General features: G+C 48.6%; 1 protein-coding gene across 3 annotated transcripts in view; it reads right to left on the minus strand.

Moving 5' to 3' along the window:
- Window positions 1-19,463, minus strand: part of LOC140408314 (probable E3 ubiquitin-protein ligase HERC3) — a 77,330-nt gene extending 57,867 nt beyond the window's left edge. For 2 of the 3 annotated variants that reach the window (XR_011940080.1, XM_072495344.1), the window contains exons 1-5: window positions 19,291-19,463; window positions 13,719-13,978; window positions 2,855-3,014; window positions 2,297-2,373; window positions 157-378 (exon numbers count right to left, since the gene is read on the minus strand). Coding sequence is in view for 2 of the 3 variants with exons in the window: in XM_072495344.1 (XP_072351445.1) it covers window positions 157-378; window positions 2,297-2,373; window positions 2,855-3,014; window positions 13,719-13,962 (703 nt within the window). In the remaining variant the exon portion in view is untranslated. Of the gene's footprint in view, window positions 1-156; window positions 379-2,296; window positions 2,374-2,854; window positions 3,015-13,718; window positions 13,979-18,233; window positions 18,356-19,290 lie in introns of all 3 variants that reach the window. The other variant, XM_072495345.1, reaches the window with a different exon arrangement.
- Between the last annotated feature and the right edge of the window lie 229 nt (window positions 19,464-19,692).

Genomic DNA, 19,692 nt, shown 5'->3' on the forward strand with positions numbered 1-19,692 from the left:
CCAATTCAGGCTAATGGGTCAGCCAGTCTTTTCCTGGCCATTATTTTTGCACAAACACTAGCTGGTCTGTCCCGAAGTATATGGCTCCTCAAAGCCTGCTTTGAAACCACACACCATCGTTCACACAAAACTCATAAGGCTCTGCTAATTGTGTACCTTTATCGTCACTAAGTCCCAGCTGACCACAGTTGTTCCTCCCCCAGCCGAACACGGCGCCCGACAGCGAGAGGGTGAAGCTATGCATCCCTCCTGTAGCAATCTGAGCCAGTGGAATGCCAGTCAGAGACTTCACGCACTGCGGGCTGGTCTGAGAGGAATATCCTTTCCCAAGACCCAACTGACCATGAACATTCTGTCCCCAGGCAAAGAGACGACCATCTAGGGAGAAGAAAAAACAAGATTAAAAAAACACCAGTGTAGGACAGCAATTAACCAACAACGTTAGCGAAAGAGAGCATTAGGCCTTCTGACAATTGACCCATAGGCCACTGCTCCAGGAACTGATGGAGTGACAGTCATTAACCTTCATAAATGGCATCTCTTCATCTGAACATGTTCAGTGCATGAAAATTATATGTAACAACATAAATACTGAGAGGAGGCAGTTCATGACACAAATTTCCTGCAATCTAAATCAAAAAACGGTCAACATTAAAGCAACTTTGCAATCGGCAGCATGGTGCGCAGTGGGTTAGCACTGCTGCCTCACGGCGCTGAGGTCCCAGGTTCGATCCCAGCTCTGGGTCACTGTCCGTGTGGAGTTTGCACATTCTCCCCGTGTCTGCGTGGGTCTCACCCCCGCAACCCAAAGATGTGCAGGGTAGGTGGATTGGCCGCACCAAATTGCCCCTTAATTGGAAAAAATGAATTGGGTACTCTAAATTTATATTTAAAAAACTTTGCAATCATGCGCAACCACATTAATCTTTTCGCCATGAGGTTGGTGGGGGTCTTAGAACTCACTGCCTGAAAGGGCAAGAGGCAGAACCCCTTACTGCATTTAAATAAAACACTTAGATACACACACACCAGATGTTGTAATCTACAGGACTTTGGACCAAGAGCTGAAAAGTGGGATTAAGCTCCATGGTTATTTTCCAGCTCGCATCGGACATGATTGGCTGAACTGCCTCCTACTGTACTGTAACCTTTTCCATGATTTGATTCCCAACATCACTGGTACCAGTGTCATTCACAATTCATATAGCATTGTAAACATAGCTGTTGAATTATGCAGCGCCAATATGAGCATAGCGATCACATGCTCATAAGGAAATGCCTCCATCTGCCATTTTACCAAAGGTAATAAACCCTCTGATTTTAAATGCCCCAACACCTCAAATAAAACAGCAGGTAAAGGAACGTTCCTGAAGGATTCATATTTTGAATATTCACACACTGGTTGCATATCCATTGTTTAAAGTCAATAATTTTTGTGTGCCATTTGAAAGTGCAACACACTATCGGAATGGAATGTTCTGGTCTCCACAGAAACTATACTCGCCAGAGGAGGAGGTTCTCGGACTCCCACTGAAGCCAGTGTGGGATCAGCCATTCTCTGCACTCGGGGGGGGGGGGGGGGGGGGGGGGGGGGGGGGGGAAGAGGGGGGGGGGGCGGAATCTGCTGGTGAGGTTTCCCATATGAACCGGCTGCCCCACCCCTATGCTAAACCCTCAGCATGGCACGAATCGGCAGAATGGGGCAAGGTCAGCGGAGGAGCGGGAGAGGGATGGAACAATTTGGTGAAGACAGAATTGAAAACCAGACAGCTCAAGCCACACAGTCAGCCCGTGGCTCTGTGGGTGCACACATCAGGCAGCTCACAGCTTGGTCCCCTTCTTTGTGCTAAAAGGCAGTGATCTCCGGCAGGGTCACAATAGGAGCACGGCAAGAATTGGGAGTAGAGTTCATGCCCCCGATTACTCTTCCCACTGCACAAAACGCTTCCTTTGCAGCACTTGAACAATTCCGTTTTAACAAAGTAATTCAGATCAAATCACCAATTTAAAGATCAGCCCAGGTCCGATTTCTTAAACAATCATTTTGGCAGCGACACGAGTAATTTTCACTGAGTAATATTGTAAAGGTAGGGAGGGGGGGGGAAATGGGTCACCGTCTAAAACTCCTCCCTCGTTAACTTAATGGCAAAAGGTGGTTAATGGTCTCCGCCCCAACATCACCCCAAGTCCAATATACCCAGAATGAGAACATTAAGCTGTGAAGCACGGGCATGTCAGAGGCTGTGATAGTTCAGCGTTTTGGTGAGGTCAGTGTGCGACGACAGCAATAAAGTACCTTTGGTGAGTGCCATGCAATGCCAACCTCCGCAGGTGACCTGTATGACCACGCATCCGCTCAGAGTCCGGATTAACCTGCAGCAGAAGAGCTTGGTTAAGGAAGTGTAAAAAGAATCACGTGTGTAAAGAGTATGCAACAAAGTTAAGGAAGAGTAAAAAGAATCACGTGTGCAAAGAGTATGCAACAAGAATACACAATGGGTATAACAATGCTCACCACTATTAAGGAGTAAATTGGACAGCAAATTCCAGAGCCTGCACATGCACAGTTAAATGCAGAAATAAGGAATCTGTTGCCTGATTTGCCCTGTTCGCTCCACCAGTTATCCGCCAAGAGATTCAGTGTTCAAGCACTTGGCAAGCGAGGTGCTTCAGTACTTACCCATCATTCACTCAATAAACAGGCCAATGTTTTTAATTAGGAAGCCACAACTAGATACAGGCGCATGACTACGGAATATTACAATTACAATATAATGCCCGGCCTGGGCAGATTCTGACTCTCTACGGCACACAAAACTATATTTGAAGACTGCCAGCCGGGACCGTTTGGTACCTTGGTATCCGGATAGTTTCCTCAGTTGAGTCAATCCCCAGCTGGCCGTCTCTTCCTGCTCCCCATGAAAATACCTGACCTTGGTCATTGAGGGCCACAGTGTGAGCTTCTCCACAAGACGTGTGAACAATTGTCTGGGCATCCAGTGCGGCAACTTGTTCTAAATGAGAAATGAAAAGGGCAAGGGAAGCGTCAGACCAATGCTAGCAGGGGCACTGTACCAAAAAAATGTGGAGTTCACAAAAAGTAAATAAGCTTTGGGGGAAATTGGAAGCAATCTTCCTATCCATATAACTGTATATAGATAATGTCTCTGTACTGTTACAATCCCAGTTGGTGTTACTGCTGGACAGTCAGGTATCAGAATGGAACCCTGGCTTAATACATCGTAACTTTTATTTTTTGTTTAGAGACATGGACGAACAGGGCTGCCAATTAACTTTTAAGAAAAGATTAAAACATTTATTAAACATGAAACAATTGCCCATAATACACTACCCCCCCCCCCCCCCACCCCATCACCACTTTACCTATATACGCAGATTTGTAAGGATAACACAAGTTACAAAATAGATCTTATACTATGTTCTCAGTAAATACACAGTCCATGTACACCTGCCAGCCAACTGTGGTCAGATCCACCACACTCTGGAACTATGTGGCAGACATCACTCAATACAACTTCTGTGGATTTCTCATCAAATCCCCCAGATGCTTATCATAGAATTTACAGTGCAGAAGGAGGCCATCCGGCCCATCGAGTCTGCACCGGCTCTTGGAAAGAGCACCCCAGCCAAGGTCCACACCTCCGCCCTATCCCCATAACCCAGTAACCCCACCCAACACTTAAGGGCACTTTTGGACGCTAAGGGCAATTTTAGCATGGCCAATCCACCTAACCTGCACATCTTTGGACTGTGGGAGGAAACCGGAGCACCCGGAGGAAACCCACGCACACACGGGGAGGATGTGAAGACTCCGCACAGACAGTGACCCAAGCCGGGAATCGAACCTGGGACCCTGGAGCTGTGAAGCAATTGTGCTATCCACAATGCTACCGTGCTGATCACACCGTGGGCCAACATGCCTGACGGGCCTCCACCCGTGTTTCCAAACTCAACTCTTGGAAAAACACAGGTCTTGGAATCTTCTCCCAAACAACACTTTCTCTCGGATGCCTTCACCAAGGATCTACTTCCAGGATTTCAATCTCTCCTTTCAGCATTCTTCTGCCTTGAATTGCCACATGCATTCAAGCTTCCACGCAATCTCTCAGGCCGCCAGAACGCCACTGCTTCACGGATTGTATGGAGGTGTCACCAACCTTTTACTTCAGATGCCTGGTTTCTTTTAAAAAAATTTTTTAGAATATCCAATTAAGGGGCAGCAGTTACTTATTTTAGCTTTAGAAAGCAGTGCAATTGAAATCCTGACTCAACGATTCAAAGATCTGGAATGTCACATCTCCAAGTTCCTCCCAACAGGCAAGAGACTACAAACATGCCTCAAAAACCTTCCGAGACCAAAATAAGCACAAGGCTCAGTTCCTCGAACATCAGGTACTATTACTGAGCAACCCATGTTCCAGAGATTGCAACTTACCACAACATCATCGAGCAAAGCTCATGACTATATACAAAGGCCAGAAAATTAGGCCCCATGATCCGTGTCTCATTATTTGCTTTCCGGCCTTCAAAAACCTCCTAAAGTCTTTTATTTTTTGACAGTACTTTCCCCCACCCCATTTTCTCAGAGTTACCAACAGGTTTCCTGGACGTTTCATCAAATGACCCCTGGCGTCCAACTGCCCCAACCCATGCATTACACATCATCCTTGTTCAATACAGCTTCCGACTGCCAAAATAAAAATCACTCCAGCTCCCAGGTTAATCTATACATAAACTGCTGCTAAAACTGCTGCTAAAACAGATTTTTAAAAAAAATATATTGTTTTTTAAATTTAAAGTGCCCAATTTTTTTTCCAATTAAAGGGCCAATTTAGGGTGGCCAATCCGCCTGCCCTGCACAGGGCAGCATGGTAGCACAAGTGGATAGCACTGTGACCAGGGTCCCAGGTTCGATTCCGACTTGGGTCACTGTCTGTGTGGAGTCTGCACGTTCTCCCAGTGTGTGCGTGGGTTTCCTCCGGGTGCTCCGGTTTCCTCCCACAGTCCAACACGTGCAGGTTAGGTGGATTGACCATGATAAATTGCCCTTAGTGACCAAAAAGGTCAGGAGGGGTTATTGGGTTACCGGGATAAGGTGGAAGTGAGGGCTTAAGTGGGTCGGTGCAGACTCGATGGGCCGAATGGCCTCCATCTGCACTGCATATTCTATGTTCTATGTTCACATCTTTGGGTTGTGGGGGTGAGACCCACGCAGACACGGGGAGAATGTGCACGGATTGAAGCCGGGTCCTCAGTGCCATGAGGCAGCAGTGCTAACCACTGTGTCGCCGTGTTAAAACAGATGTCACGTGACCTCGGGATGTTTGGTCCCAATTCATTCCCCAACATGCAACACAAAACCAGCCATTACCTGTACAAATTTAACTCTGACGGAGGCCACTAGTTTAGCTATGGATGCCCTTCAAAATTCTAAAATTCGCTCATGGGACGTGGATCCCACTGTTCGGCCCAACATTTATTCATAATTGTCCTGGAGGAGGCGATAGTGAGCTGTCTTCTTGAGATGCCACAGTCGGAGGTGCAGGTAAACCCACAGTACTGTTAGGGCGGGAGTTCCAGGATTTTGGTTCAGCAACAGCGAAGGGGCGGCGATCAATTTTCAAGTCGAGATAGGGTGTGCGACTTGGAAGGGAACTCGCAGACAATGGCATTCCCATGAGCCTACTGCCTTTGTCTTTTAGGTAGAAGAGGTTGTTAGGTGTGAAGGTGCTGTTAAAGATGCCTTGGTGAGTTGCTACAAGGCACCTTGTAGAAGGTGCATACTGCAGCCTACTGTGCGCAAGTGGTGGATGGAGTTTGGTCAAATTACGAGTTTCATTGTGTGTTTTGAGCTGCACTGGCCTGATCCAGGAGTATTCAAGAAGGCTTTGGATGTTTAGGCTAAAGGATGACATATACAACTCCATGCAATAAAATAAAAACATTTAGCAAGGAACTGAAATACTAGAGTAGGTTTCATAGAATCATTAGTGCAGAAGGAGGCCATTCGGCACATTGAGTCTGTACTGACCCTCTGAAAGGGTACCCTACCTAGAGTCAGTCCCCCACCCTATCCTTTTAATGCAGTAACCCCACCTAACCTAACCTTTTGGACACTAAGGGGCACTTGAGCATGGCCAATTCACCTCACCTGCACACCTTTGATGGTACAGCGTAACAAAATCTGGGGATTACATTGACTACACCAGCAATAATTTATTTCTTCGCTGTGGTACAAAATGGAAATTAAATCCTGGGTTGGATGGGGAGATAGGCACAGCACCACATCAAAGACTATTGTTGCTGCATAAGGTGCCGGGCAAATTACTTCCAGAGTATCGTGCACAGTGATGGAAACGCAAGAACAGGTTGAGGGTTTAAAAAAAGGCTAAAATGAAGGGCATCCAACAGAGGGCAGCAGTGAGAAGATACAGAGGGCAGCAGTGAGAAGTGACCGAGGAAGATTCAGAAGCCAACTTGCTCACAGAGAGAGAGAGTGAGAGAGAGAGGCTGGTAGATAATTGTTTGTCACTTAGAAACAGCACGGCTGAACCTCCGGTGAGGGGGATGCACTGAGCAGACGCAAGGAAGGTAGCCCTCCTCAGGAACTCACAAAAATGACATTTGTAATGCAAAACTAGCCCACCAAACCTGTTGAACCCCCCACCCACCCCACGCCCCCCCCCCCCCCCCACGCCCCCCCCCCCCCACCACAAGACTGCTGCAACCACCAGGAAATAAACAGCAATAACTCCAGGATCCGAAGGGTTGGCAGAGTCAGCCAAAGCCTGGAGGAGGAGGAACAAGATGATGACGAAAACGAGGAGCGAGTCGGAGTTGGCCACGTGTGAGCAAGCTGGGACTCTGGGGCGTACGCCACACTACCCACAGATAAGCGAGTGGGTGAACCTCATGACTCAGGAGCTCCAGAAACACAGAGATGTCATCAAGCTGGAAATGAGGACGGCAAAAGCGGCGGCGGTCGCAGACGCCCTGGCCCCCTTCAAGGTGGCATTGGGGAAAGCAGAGCGCTGACTGGAAGTGCAGGAGGGAACAATCAGGGAGCTAGAAAAAGCAGCGACTGACCAGAGTGACTGAATCGCCTCCCTGGAAACAGAAGTGGCGAGGTTGGTGGCAACGCAAGGGGATGGTCGAGGGCCAGGAGAACCGGTCACACCACCAGAATCTCCAGATCGTGGGCCTACCGGAGGGCATCAAGGGCAGAAGCACCACAGAATATGTGGCCCAGCTGCTGGGTAACCTGGTCAGAAGGGAGAGCTTCCCCAAACCCCCGGAGATAGATAGACACTCCACAGGTCACTCTGGTCAAAACCTAAAGCAGGGGAACAGCCAAGAGCTGTAATAGCGACGCTGCACCGATACCAGGATCGGGAGGACGATCCTGAACTGGGCAAGGCACACTCAGCCCTGCCAGTGGGAGGGCCATTCAATCAGAGTTTACCAGGATATTGGGGCAGGCCTGGCCAAGCAGCCCACTGAATTTAATACAGCCAAGGCAGCCTTGTCCAACAGTGGGGTGCAAATTGGGATGCTGTACCCAGCCATACTGTGGTTAACCTTCCAGAGGTACTTCACTGCGCTGGCCAAGGCGGATGGGTCTGGGAAGGCAGCAACAACAGCACCAACAGTCACAACGAACTAGTTTGAAAAAAGAAAGACATCTGCGCGCGACAGAACTGACTCATTTCGATCTAGCTTTAAGTACCAGGAAGGAAGGAGTGAGAGCGGAGAGGTCAGGCAGCACGGTAGCACAGTGGTTAGCACTGTTGCTTCACAGCACAAGGGACCCGGGTTCGATTCCCGGCTCGGGTCACTGTCTGTGCGGAGTCTGCACCTTCTCCCCGTGTCTGCTGGGGTTTTCTCCGGGTGCTCCGGTTTCCTCCTACAAGTCCCGAAAGACGTGCGGTTAGGTGAATTGGACATTCTGAATTCTCCCTCTGTGTACCTGAACAGGCGGCGGAATGTGGCGACTAGGGGCTATTTCCCACTTCACTGTAGTGTAAATGTGACAAGAAAGATTATTTTTTTTAAATTAGAAACAGATGGAGGGGGAGAGTGGGGAAGAACACAACAGGTGGGAGAAGACAGGGATCACTCTCGGGGGTGGGAGGGACCACACCAGCGAACAAGGATATTTGAGCGCAGGTTGTTGAGCGCAGGTTGTTGCTGCATTTCCTACATTACAATAGTGACAATATTTCAAATCTACTCATCTGCATTTGAGGAACCCTGATGTCACGAAAAGCACGACAGAAATGCAATTCTTTCTTTCTCAGGTCACAGGGCTGAGTAACATTTTCAAATATGAAGATTATAAGAAAGGGCACTTAAGAAATCAAATGGATTGAAGAGATATTTGGTGGGTCTGTGACATACTGGAGATGACAGGTGGCATTGACCTATCGAAGGGAGACAGGTTTATAAATGTGAGCCTTTATCCACATCCTACAATTGTTTATGTTTCGAGCAGAAAGTCTTCTATTCCACTCCCCTAAGAAGCTCAAAATACATTGGAAATTTTAAAAATGTAGAAATTCTTCTGTAACTAGAGATAAACAGAGTTAGCAATAGAATTTTCCGAAACCCCAGTGGAAGTGGCCTTGAAGCAGAAGCAGGAAAAGACCGGCTCCCTGATACGCTCCTGCCTCATTCATTTTTGTCTTTTAGCTTTTTCAAAGAACTAGTACAGGAAGAATGGGCCAAATGGCCTCCACCTGTGGTGCAACGGCACTCAGGCTCTTGGATCAAAGATGGAACCTGGACGTTGCAAATAAACAAGGTAGTAACTACTTCAAATGCCGTAACAATTGCTTGCAGCCGTGGAATGCAACATAGTTTTGGAGACTTCCAGTCTATGTGAGAGCAAAGGTCATGTGCCTGCGCACCTTTGCAATTTTTAATGAATCCACAGCAAAGTTAGATTGGGCACCTTCTGTTGCCTGGCATTTTAATGTGTCAGTAAACAGACGCTATAACAACAATAGAATGTGGAAATTCAGCATTGCAAGAGTGCTCTGCCAATATATAGCAGGAAAATTGCTGCATTGAAAGATAAGAAACATATACAAGGTTATTCAAAAGCAAAACCATGCTCTTTGATTTCAAAGGTGTTCGGAAAATGCAGGTAGTTTTATCGTACTTCTATTTTTATTGGTCAACATTAGGAATAAGGCATAAGCGATTCTATTGTGTTTAGTGAGGGCTAGGGCTTGAAGAGAAAATAAACCAGCAGTGGTTGCTTAGGAACTGGGGCTTTGGAAGGTTGAGAAGCTTTCAAGTTTTAGTTTAGCTAATTTGATTGCAGTTGGAGTTAGATAGTGAGAGAGAAGGCAGCTCTCACAGCTCTGCTAGAAGCAGTAGGTTTTAGAAGGCTAAAGAGAGAGCGTCTCGCTCAGCCTTGCTAGAAAAAAAAGCCATACCATGGAGTAATGGTTAAGAAAATAGATGCCGGAAAGCTAAAGTCCAGCTAGTTTAAGGAAACTAGAGAAATGAAGAGAGGTTTCCAAGAAGTCTGGAGTTAACGGGACAGAGAAAAATGGGAACTAGAACAGATTACCGTTCAGTAAAGTCGCAGAGCGTTGAAAAGATATCGGAGCATGAGAGACCAGAAAGATAACTGCAGTCGGGCTAAGGTTTGTGACAAATTACTACAGTTTGGGAGACATTATTTTAAATAATTGCGGAAATTGGTGGCTGAACCAGAGTTGATGGAAAAGTCATTAAGACAAAAGAAATGCTAAAAGGGAGCGGTACAAGTCCTGTCGCTGTTAAAAGTGGAGCGGCAGCTTTGTTTAAAAGTGTAATTTGGAAATCTGGTCTGAATTTCAGAATGCAAATCACCGAGGGAAAGCATAATGATGAGAGAAGATTTTAATGTGTGGTCTTGGGAGTTTGCAAACTCTCACATGAAAATCATAGGATGAGAAATCCAGATATACTAACTTGAGTTAGGCTGAGATTTGGCACTGCCGAACTAGCAGAATTGGCTTCCAGTCGAGCGAGGAGCATTCTGGAGTTACCCACAGGAGCAGGTAGGTCCAATGCACAAGTCCAGAATGGGGGTCCTCTCCCAGGCCCTGGGGAGCAGTCCGATCCCCAATCCCAAAGGTCTTTTATATGGCATCTGGGTGCGAGAGCAGTCTGATAGGATGGTGCTCTGGTGGCACTGCTGCTCCTCTTTGCTCACAAGCAGTGCTGTAAAAGGCACTTTGCTGCTCCCAAAGCTATTCTCACCATATTTCAGCTTCTGGGTTTTCCCCGAGACCTCTCAATCCTGCTCACCCACTAAAAATCCGCAACGGTGGTGATACAAGAAGCCCCTTCAGCTCCTCCCCACAATCCCTTCTGCCATTTAATGTCTCCCGCCCTAACACCCTTTGTTCTTTTTCAATCATCCCCCATTTCACCTGCTTAAAAGCTATTAATGGCACGATTTAACGGCCTCGTCGCGCCCGAGATTCATCCGAACTTCACAAGACGTCGCGATCTGGATCTCACACGCGCTGGGCAGGATCCAGATATACATATTTAAACGAGCCACAAACGAGGACCAAGCAATAATGGCACCTGGAGGGGGGTCATCGGAACACTGGAGATCAGTGGGTGGCCCCCCTAGCTCTCCCTCTGGCTCTCAGGCACCTCCAAAGTGCCTAGTTGGCACTGGCATGGGCAGTGCCAGCATGCCTGGGTGGCAGTGCCAGGGTGCCCAGGTGGCAGGGTGGCACTGCCAAAGGTCTGAGTCTGTGGGGGGCCATGCCCGTGAAAGGGGGGGATAAGCAGGGTATGAAGGGTGGGTACGAAGAGGCCTCAAAAAGATTGGGAAGTTGTGGGTGGGGTGCCTGAAAGAGCGGGAGTGACAATGTGTGCGGGGGTGACATTGCCTTTGGATGGGTGGGCATGGGGGTGGGGGGGACCCTCGAGCTCACTTAAGAGATCGGGGCACCATTTGAAAATGGCGACCCGATCTTTAGGAGCCAGACTTGCCAGAGAGTTCAGCTCCACACTGCTGAAAAAATTTCTAAGTGTGGGCTGGACCAGGGAGAAACTCCCAAGGCCCAAACGACGACTGCATGTGGTTGAATACTGGTGTGGATCTCACCCAAAAAGCCGCCGACAAACACCCAGCCAAACCTGCCCTAAATTACACTAGGGGCACGATCCAATGGCCACGCTGCGCCTGAAAAGCAGCTCGCCGTGGCACAGCGTGGCCGATAAAAGCTGGGAAACCCCGCTCCCGGGATCTACCCAGCTCACAATGCTTCCCGAGATCCAACGGGATCTCACAAGACGTTGCGATGTAAATCCTGCCCACTGCGGGCAGATTCACGTTTTGGCAAATCTGCGTATTGGAGCGAGACAGTTAGCCTCACTCCAATGTGCAGATTCCCGAGGCTTTGGGATTCATCCTCGTCGCCTCAGGGACCTCGGGCGAGCGCCGTTCAGCACTGCCCCCCACAAACAGGGAGCAGACGGAAAGGCACTCTTGGGGGGATTGGAGGGCTCTATGGGGATTGGAGGTCCCCAGCTGCATGCCCTTTAGGCAGGGTGGTGCCAGCCTGGCACTGCTGGTGCCAGCCTAGCACTGTCAAGGTGCCCAGGTGGCACTGCCAGCTGACATGGGTACTGTCAGGTTGGACACTGCCAAGGTGCCAAGCTGGCATTTATGCGCATGCACGATCGGGTGTTGGGGGGAGGGTGCGGGAGGCCAGGCATCCTCCTTTGGTGCATTTGGGGGGGGGGGCGCGTCGGGGGCCTTGGCGACTGGAACGCCATTTTAAAATAACATCCCAATCTCTCGCTAGACTGGGGAGTTCTGGCGAGCAGAGCTAAACACGCTCACTATGGGACTTTATCCCAATTAGTTGAATCGAGCCCTTTCGAAATTCTTTGGTTGAATCTGCCCGATATTTCTAACTATTCCCATTTCTTATGAAAAGAGATCGACCTGCAACATTAACTCTGTTTCTCGCGCCACAGATGCTACATGGCCTACGGAGTATTTCCAGCTTTATTTTAAATCAGAGGTTGCCAACTTCATTGCCAGAATTTTTTTTGAACTGACTATAACTAAAATGCAGCAGACAATGTGCAAGCAGCAAGATCCCGTAAATCACACTGTGAGAAACACAAGATCATCTTTTTTTCAGATGCTGATAAAACGTTGGCCTGGACAGAGGGAAAACTCTCCCGCTCTTGTTGAGAATAGTGCCATGGGGCTTTTTACAATTACCGGGATGTCTGTTTAACATCTCATTGAAGGACGACACCTCAGACGGTGCAGCATCCCCTCAGTCCTGCATTGAAGTGTCAGCCTAAACGTTTGTGCTAAATACATGAAGAACACACAGCCTATGCTCCCAGTAAAATACATGAAATATATACACACTTATGTCCCAGTGAAAATGTCTTCTTGAAGTTGCATTTAGAACCTTTCTGCAGAAAACAATTTTTGAGAGATCCACAAATGGTTTGTGAATTAAGTGCTAGATAGTAATTATCAGTGCTTTAATAAGCTCAAAAGCTACAACAGTGAATGCATTATAAGCACCCACTTCTTTGCCTTTCGTAGTTGGGTATTTTCTCAAGGTCCATTGTGGACCCTGCTGTAGCTAAAGTCACATTGAGTATATTCCGAAAGCCACACTGGGTGACAGAATGGCAGCTCAGTAAGGCAACAGTTCAATTGGAATTGGTTACGAAATGACTACATGGTGTGGCTAGGCGGTGACTCAGTTGGCGCCGCTCACACCTCTCGAGTTGAAGGATCTGGCTTCAGGTCCCACTCCATAACTTAAGCACATCAGGCAAGGCTGACACAGCGCAGCACTGAGGGACAGCTGCACTGTCAGAGGAGCTGATATTCGAATGAGACATTGAACTAAGGCCCCATCTGCCCTCCCAGTTGAACATGATTTTGAAGAAGTGCAAACAAGTTATCCCTTGTGCTCTGCCCAATAGGGCGGCAGGGTAGCACAGTGGTTAGCACTGTTGCTTCACGGCTCCAGGGTCCCAGGTTCGATTCCCGGCTTGGGTCACGGTCTGTGTGGAGTCTGCACGTTCTCCCCATGTCTTCGTGGGTTTCCTCCGGGTGCTCAGGTTTCCTCCCACAAGTCCCGAAAGAAGTACTGTCAGGTGAATTGGACATTCTGAATTCTCCCTCTGTGTATCCGAACAGGTGCCGGAGTGTGACGACTAGGGGCTTTTCACCGTAACTTCATTGTATTGTTAATGTAAGCCTACTTGTGACAATAAAGATTATTATTATGAAGGAGTGCCTTGAAAGCAGATAGAAAGGTGGACAGGCAGAGACATGTTTAAGGAGAAAATTCCAGAGCTTCCGTCCTCACCGGTCAATCGTGGAGCAATTAAAATCAGGGGCACACAAGGAGCCGGAATTGGAGATTTCAGAGGACTACAGAGATGGAGAGGGGTTCAAAATCAAGGATCAGGCAACCAAGCACTGATTTCACGAGGGCCAAATGAGTAAATAGCCGCACTGTGGAGAAAATAATTATTGCTGCCGCATTTGAAATGCTCCATTTCTCACCAGTGTTTACCCCGAGGCATTTCATAACAGGCAGCCACATGTCACAACGTTCGTTGAGTATTCTTGTCCGATTGCTGAAAGCAGACAGAGACAGAGAGTGTCGATGCAGAAACATTACTGTGATTATTACCTGGACTATAACCTGCTTTCTCGTGGCCCAGCTGTCCCCAGATGTTTGAGCCACACGTGTAGACACTTCCGTCTTGCAGAACAAAAGCTGTATGGTATCTCCCGCAGGCCACCTCTTGCACAGTTTTGCTACTAAAGAATGAAGAAGTCCTGGGTTGGGCAACAATGTTCTCGTGAACATCGCCCAGTCCGAGTTGACCCAAATTTGTATGGCCCCAACACAACACCTGTACTTTTGAAGTCATGGTTTCTGTGATTCTCCTGCAACAGAGAGTGGGAGAAAGAGGAAAGTTAGGTTAGAGATGGATAGAAACATAGAAAATAGGTGCAGGAGTAGGCCATTCGGCCCTTCGAGCCTGCACCACCATTCAATATGATCAAGGCTGATCTTGCAAATTCAGTATCCCACTCCTCCTTTCCCCTTGATCCCTTTAACCGCAAGGGCCACGTCCAGCTCCCCCTTGAATATATCCAATGGACTGGCCCGAACAACTTTCTGTGGTAGAGAGTTCCACAAGTTCACGACTCTGAGAGAAGAAGTTCTTCCTCATCTCAATCCTGAATGGCTTACCCCTTATTCATAATGTGGAGACGCCGGCGTTGGACTGGGGTGAGCACAGTAAGAAGTCTTGCAACACCAGGTTAAAGTCCAACAGGTTTGTTTCAAACACTAGCTTTCGGAGCACTGCTCCTTCCTCAGGTGAATCTTAGTCTTAGGCTGTGACGCCTACTTCTGGTTCATAGAATTTACAGTGCAGAAGGAGGCCATTCGGCCCATCGAGTCTGCACCGGCTCTTGGAAAGAGCACTCTACCCAAGGTCAACACCTCCACCCTATCCCCATAACCCAGTAACCCCACACAACACTAAGGGCAATTTTGGACACTAAGGGCAATTTTATCATGGTCAATCCACCTAACCTGCACATCTTTGGACTGTGGGAGGAAACCGGAGCACCCGGAGGAAACCCATGCACACACGGGGAGGATTTGCAGACTCCGCACAGACAGTGACCCAAGCCGGAATCGAACCTGGGACCCTGGAGCTGTGAAGCAATTGTGCTATCCACAATGCTACCGTGCTGATCACACCGTGGGTTGTCCCCCACATTCTTCCCGCATCCAGCCTGTCCAGTCCCATCAGGATTTTATATGTTTCTATGAGATCCCCTCTCATTCTTCTAAACTCCAGTGCGTACAAGCCCAGTCGATCCAGTCTTTCTTCATATTCCATCCCGGGAATTAGTCTGGTGAACCTTCGCTGGACACCTTCAATAGCAAGAATGTCCTTCCTCAAACTAGGAGACCAAAACTGCACACAATACTCAAGGTGTTGCCTCACTAAGTCCTGTATAACTGCAGCAAGACATCCCTACTCCTATACTCAACTCCTCTGCCAGCGTGCCATTAACTTTCCTCACCCCCTGCTTTAGCTGCATCCCAACCTTCAGCGAGTGTTCCACTGACACCCAGGCCGCTTTGCACTTCCCCTTTTCCTAAACTGCCACCATTCAAATAATAATCTGCCTTGCTGTTTTTGCCACCAAAGTGGATAACGTCACATTTACCCACATTATATTGCATTTGCCAAGTATTTGCCCAATCAGCCAGCCTGTCCAAGTCACCCTGCAGTCTCTCTGCATCCTCCTCAGAACACACACTGTCACCCAGCTTTTGGTGACATTGCATGCAATTCCTTCGTCCAAATCATTAATGTATATTGTGAACAGCTGGGGTCCCAGCACTGAACCCTACTGTACCCCGCTAGTCACTGCCTCCCACTCTAAAAAGGACCCGTTTATTCCCAATCTCAGCTTCCTGTCTGCCAACAGTACTCTATCCACGGCAATACATTACCCCCAATACCATGAGCTTTCATTTTGCTTACTAATCTCTTGTGGGAACTTGTCAAAAGCCTTTAGAAAGTCCAGATACACAACATCCATTGGTTTACCCTTGTCCACTCTATTGGTGACATCGTCAAAATATTCCAAATCCCTTTTGTGAATCCATGCTGACTTGGACCGATTCTGTCCCAACTTTTCAAATGCTCAGTTATTTCATTCTTCATAATTGACTCCAGCATTTTCCCCACCACTGATGTCAGGCTAACTGGTCTATAATTACCCATTTTCTCTCTCCCTCCTTTTTTGAAAAAAGTGGGGTTACATTAGCTACCCTCCAATCCATTGGATCTCTTCCAGAATGTATAGAGTCTAGAAGGAGTACCGACTTGTGGTCGGATTTGCCAAAGTATGGTCGGGGAATGGAGCGGTAGGAGCCTTTGATACTCGTGTAGCAGTGGCCCAGAGTGTTGGCACCTCTGGTGGGGCAGGAGATATGTTGGTGGAGTTTGGGTAGGACCTTCCCGAGGTTGGCCTGGCTGATGTCTCCAGCCACGATTGTCAGGACTTCAGGGTGATTTGTTTCTTGCTGGTTGATGGTGGAGTCGAGTTCATCAAGTGCTTTATTCACTTCCACCTGGGGTGCGATGTAGGCTGCGGTGAGGAGTACAGAGATGAATTCACGTGGGAGGTAGAAACAGTGACACTACACGGTCAGGTATTCTAGGTCTGGGAGCAGTGGCACGCTAGGGACATTCATTTCACAACAGGCAAGATAACCTGGATTTTCCCTTTCCGGATGCTGACTGGGCTGCTGTGTTAGATAGATAGAATTTACAGTGCAGAAGGAGGCCATTCGGCCCATCGAGTGTTTTCTGGCAATGCCCGATTTCCTTACAGATTTCAAGTATTTCCAATGTCTCATACCTGTGAGAGGCATGAGGCACATCAAAAATAATTTCTTCAGGGGAAAGCAATGGAGAGAAGGTCTTGTGACAAAGGTTTAACTCTCAAATCATTCAAAGAATATCTTCACTGGGTCCACAGCACTGATTTTAAGAAAATGCATTAGAATTTATGACCGTACCAAATTCTGGGCACTAGAAATTTGCTTCAAAGAATGTCCTGCCCAGATTAAGAAAGCAGCTGGGTCCAGCTAGATATATTCCTCAGGAGGAGGGCGGACGCCCTTGCCTTTGCCTCCCTGATCGCCCGCCGTAGAATCCTGTTCGGCTGGCGGTCAGCAGCACCACCCAAAGCTGCAGACTGGCTGTCTGACCTCTCAGAATCTCTCCAAATGGAGAAAAACAAATTCGCCAACCGAGGGTCAGACGACAGCTTCCACAGAACGTGGGAGCCATTCACCCAATTGTTCCGGGACCTGTTTGTGGCCAACGAACACGCAGAAGAATAGCCAGGTAGCCAAGAACCAGGGGAAAGTAGCCAAAGCATGAGAGGGAGAGATAGACAGGGAACAAGAGAGGAGAATCAGGAGGTTGGGGGGGGGGGGGCAGGGAAATGACAGCCGGAAGGAGGGCATGGGATACGATACCAAACTTGGCATCTACAGGAACAGAGAACAAGGAGAATACAGGTGAAAGACGGAAGGAACGGCCGAAGCAGAGGCGAGCGCGAGACGACAACGGCAGCGAGATCCGTCCGGGAGAAGCAAGTGACCACACCAACACCAGACCCATTTGAGTATTGCCCTCTGCAACTGTTTCTCCGGCACCCAAATGTATATCTACCTCCCCAGTCTCCACCCCCCCCCCCCCTCCCCAGTCTCCACCCCCCCCCCTCCCCTCCCCCCCCTCCCCTCCCCACAAACAGTCGCCTACTTATGTGTTGTAAATAATTTTGCCATTGTACAGATGTGCTGCAGTTGAGCTGGTGCACAATATCTTACCAGTTATTTGATTTTATATTATTACTTTTATTTTGGTATGTTTGTGTAGCTGGGTCAATCTCACCCAAGTTGAAACAAGGCCTGGACAACATTCAGGCTTAGGCTGATAAGTGGTGAAGTACCATTCGTGCCACACAAGTGCCAGGCAGTGAACATCTCCAACAAGAGAGCATCTTGCCATTAAATGGCATTACCATTCCGGAATCCCCCACTATCAACATCCCAGGGGTTACCATTGACCAGAAACTTAACTGGACCAGCCAGATAAATACGGTAGCGACAAGAGCAGATCAGAGGCTAGGAATCCTGCGGCAAGTCACTCACCTCCTGACTCTCCAAAGTCTGTCACATCATCCACAAGGCACAAGTCAGTAGTGTGCTGGAATACTCTCCGCGTGCCTGGATGAGTGCAGCTCCGAAAACACAAGAACTTGACACCATCCAGGACAAAGCAGCCCGCTTGATCAGCACTCCAACCACCGCCTTAAATATTCACTCCCTCCGTCACTGACGGACAGTGACAGCAGTGTGCATCATCTACAAGATGCACTGCCACAACTCACCAAGGCTCCTTCAACATCACCTTCCAACCCTGCAACAATTACCACTCGGAAGGGCAATAGCAGCAGTTGCATGCAGGGAATGGCCACTACCTGCAAGTTTCTCTCCAAAGCACACCCCATCCTGACTTGAAACTATATCACCATTCCTTCACTGTTGTTAGATCAGAATCCTGGAACTCTCTCCCTCACAGCACTGCAGGCGTACCTAATTGAGATGGACTGCAGCAGTTCAGGAACGTTTGCTCGCTACCATCATTTCAAGGGCAGTTAGGGATGAGCGATAAATGCAGACCTTGCCAGTGACATCCACATCTCGCGAAAGAATTTCTAAAAGAAAATTACTGAGCTGCAAATGATCATTTGATAACACGTCAGCAAACATTCTCCCATCAATGAAACGCGACTATAAGGAATGGGACACGTTCCGGGAAGTGAATAATTTATGTCCCATAATAAAGGTGAGACTGTGACCATTGTAAACCATTTATGTTTCACCAAGAGAAATTTTTGACTCTTAATTTTTAAAATCAAAAGCAATTTCTGGTTGAGGTGAGGTTGTGGGCACAGTTCTCAGAACCAAGAAAAATGTTGACACAATATTCTCGCCTAAACTAGCCACAAGAGCAAAACAAAGCACAGAGATTCAGTACAAAAGGAAGGCATTCATTTAACATGGCCCCCTTCTGCAAACTCAGGATAATTAACTACCTTCCCCTTTGATGATTAGCCCTTGTTGCAAAGTAGGTTTTGCACTCAGTGAGGTCTCACACACAATATGAGACAGATGAGGAGAAGATCATCAAGTTTGAGGTGCTGGGTGAGGGTTGAATGTTGGCACAGGAAATGGAATGCCAGCACGTGAAACCAGCACAGCCAGGCCTTCAAAATAATCTCCAATGTCCCGCTGAAGGGGCAGAGGTGGCTTGGGTTTAGCATACCTCATCTGGAAGGTGTGTGCGTGTGTGTATTTATGTTACCCTCCCCGGCATTGCAGCAGACTGTCAGCCTTGGTTGTGGGTGGGGCTGCAGGCTCTGGAGTGTGGGGGTCTCCAATCCAAGATCTTCTAATGCCAGGGGTTAGGGTGCCACTGCACAGAGGCAAGGCCCTTTAAATCAGAAAAGGGACCTTTAAAGGAATCTCGGCCCCCCTGCAGGAAAAGTTTGTTGCCGCACGGCCCGATACATTGTGTCAGGGAGGGGGAATCCCTGCTGGGCCCGGAGCCCCTGCCAGCTCCCTGGCTACAAAGAGGTTACAAAGTTACCTGAATGTTGCTCTTGCTGCCGGGGTCTCCAGCCCTGTGGAGGCGGCACTGACTGGGGGCCCGGCCCAGCGCCGGCTGCCGCTCCGGCCCGGGGGCTCACCCCGCCTTTGTTCCCGCACTGACCCCCCCTCCGCTCCCGGCTGACTGAGTGACAAGTCGGGGCCGTCAATCACTCTCCACCCCGGGCCGGAGCAGGCCGGACGCTTCCCGCTTGCGGGTTGGTCAGTGAGGTGATGGACAGGCCGGGCCGCCAATCACCCGCACAGGCGGAGGGACCAGTTGACGCGCCGGGCGAAGCGGATTGGATTAAAGGGGCAGGCACCTCTGCCCAGGGAGCAACAACAACAGTGTCTTAAAGGGGCAGGCACCTCCGCCTAGGGAACAACAACAACAGTGTCTTAA

This window comes from Scyliorhinus torazame, chromosome 3 (assembly GCF_047496885.1).
Source record: "Scyliorhinus torazame isolate Kashiwa2021f chromosome 3, sScyTor2.1, whole genome shotgun sequence".
NCBI classification, from domain to species: domain Eukaryota; kingdom Metazoa; phylum Chordata; class Chondrichthyes; order Carcharhiniformes; family Scyliorhinidae; genus Scyliorhinus; species Scyliorhinus torazame.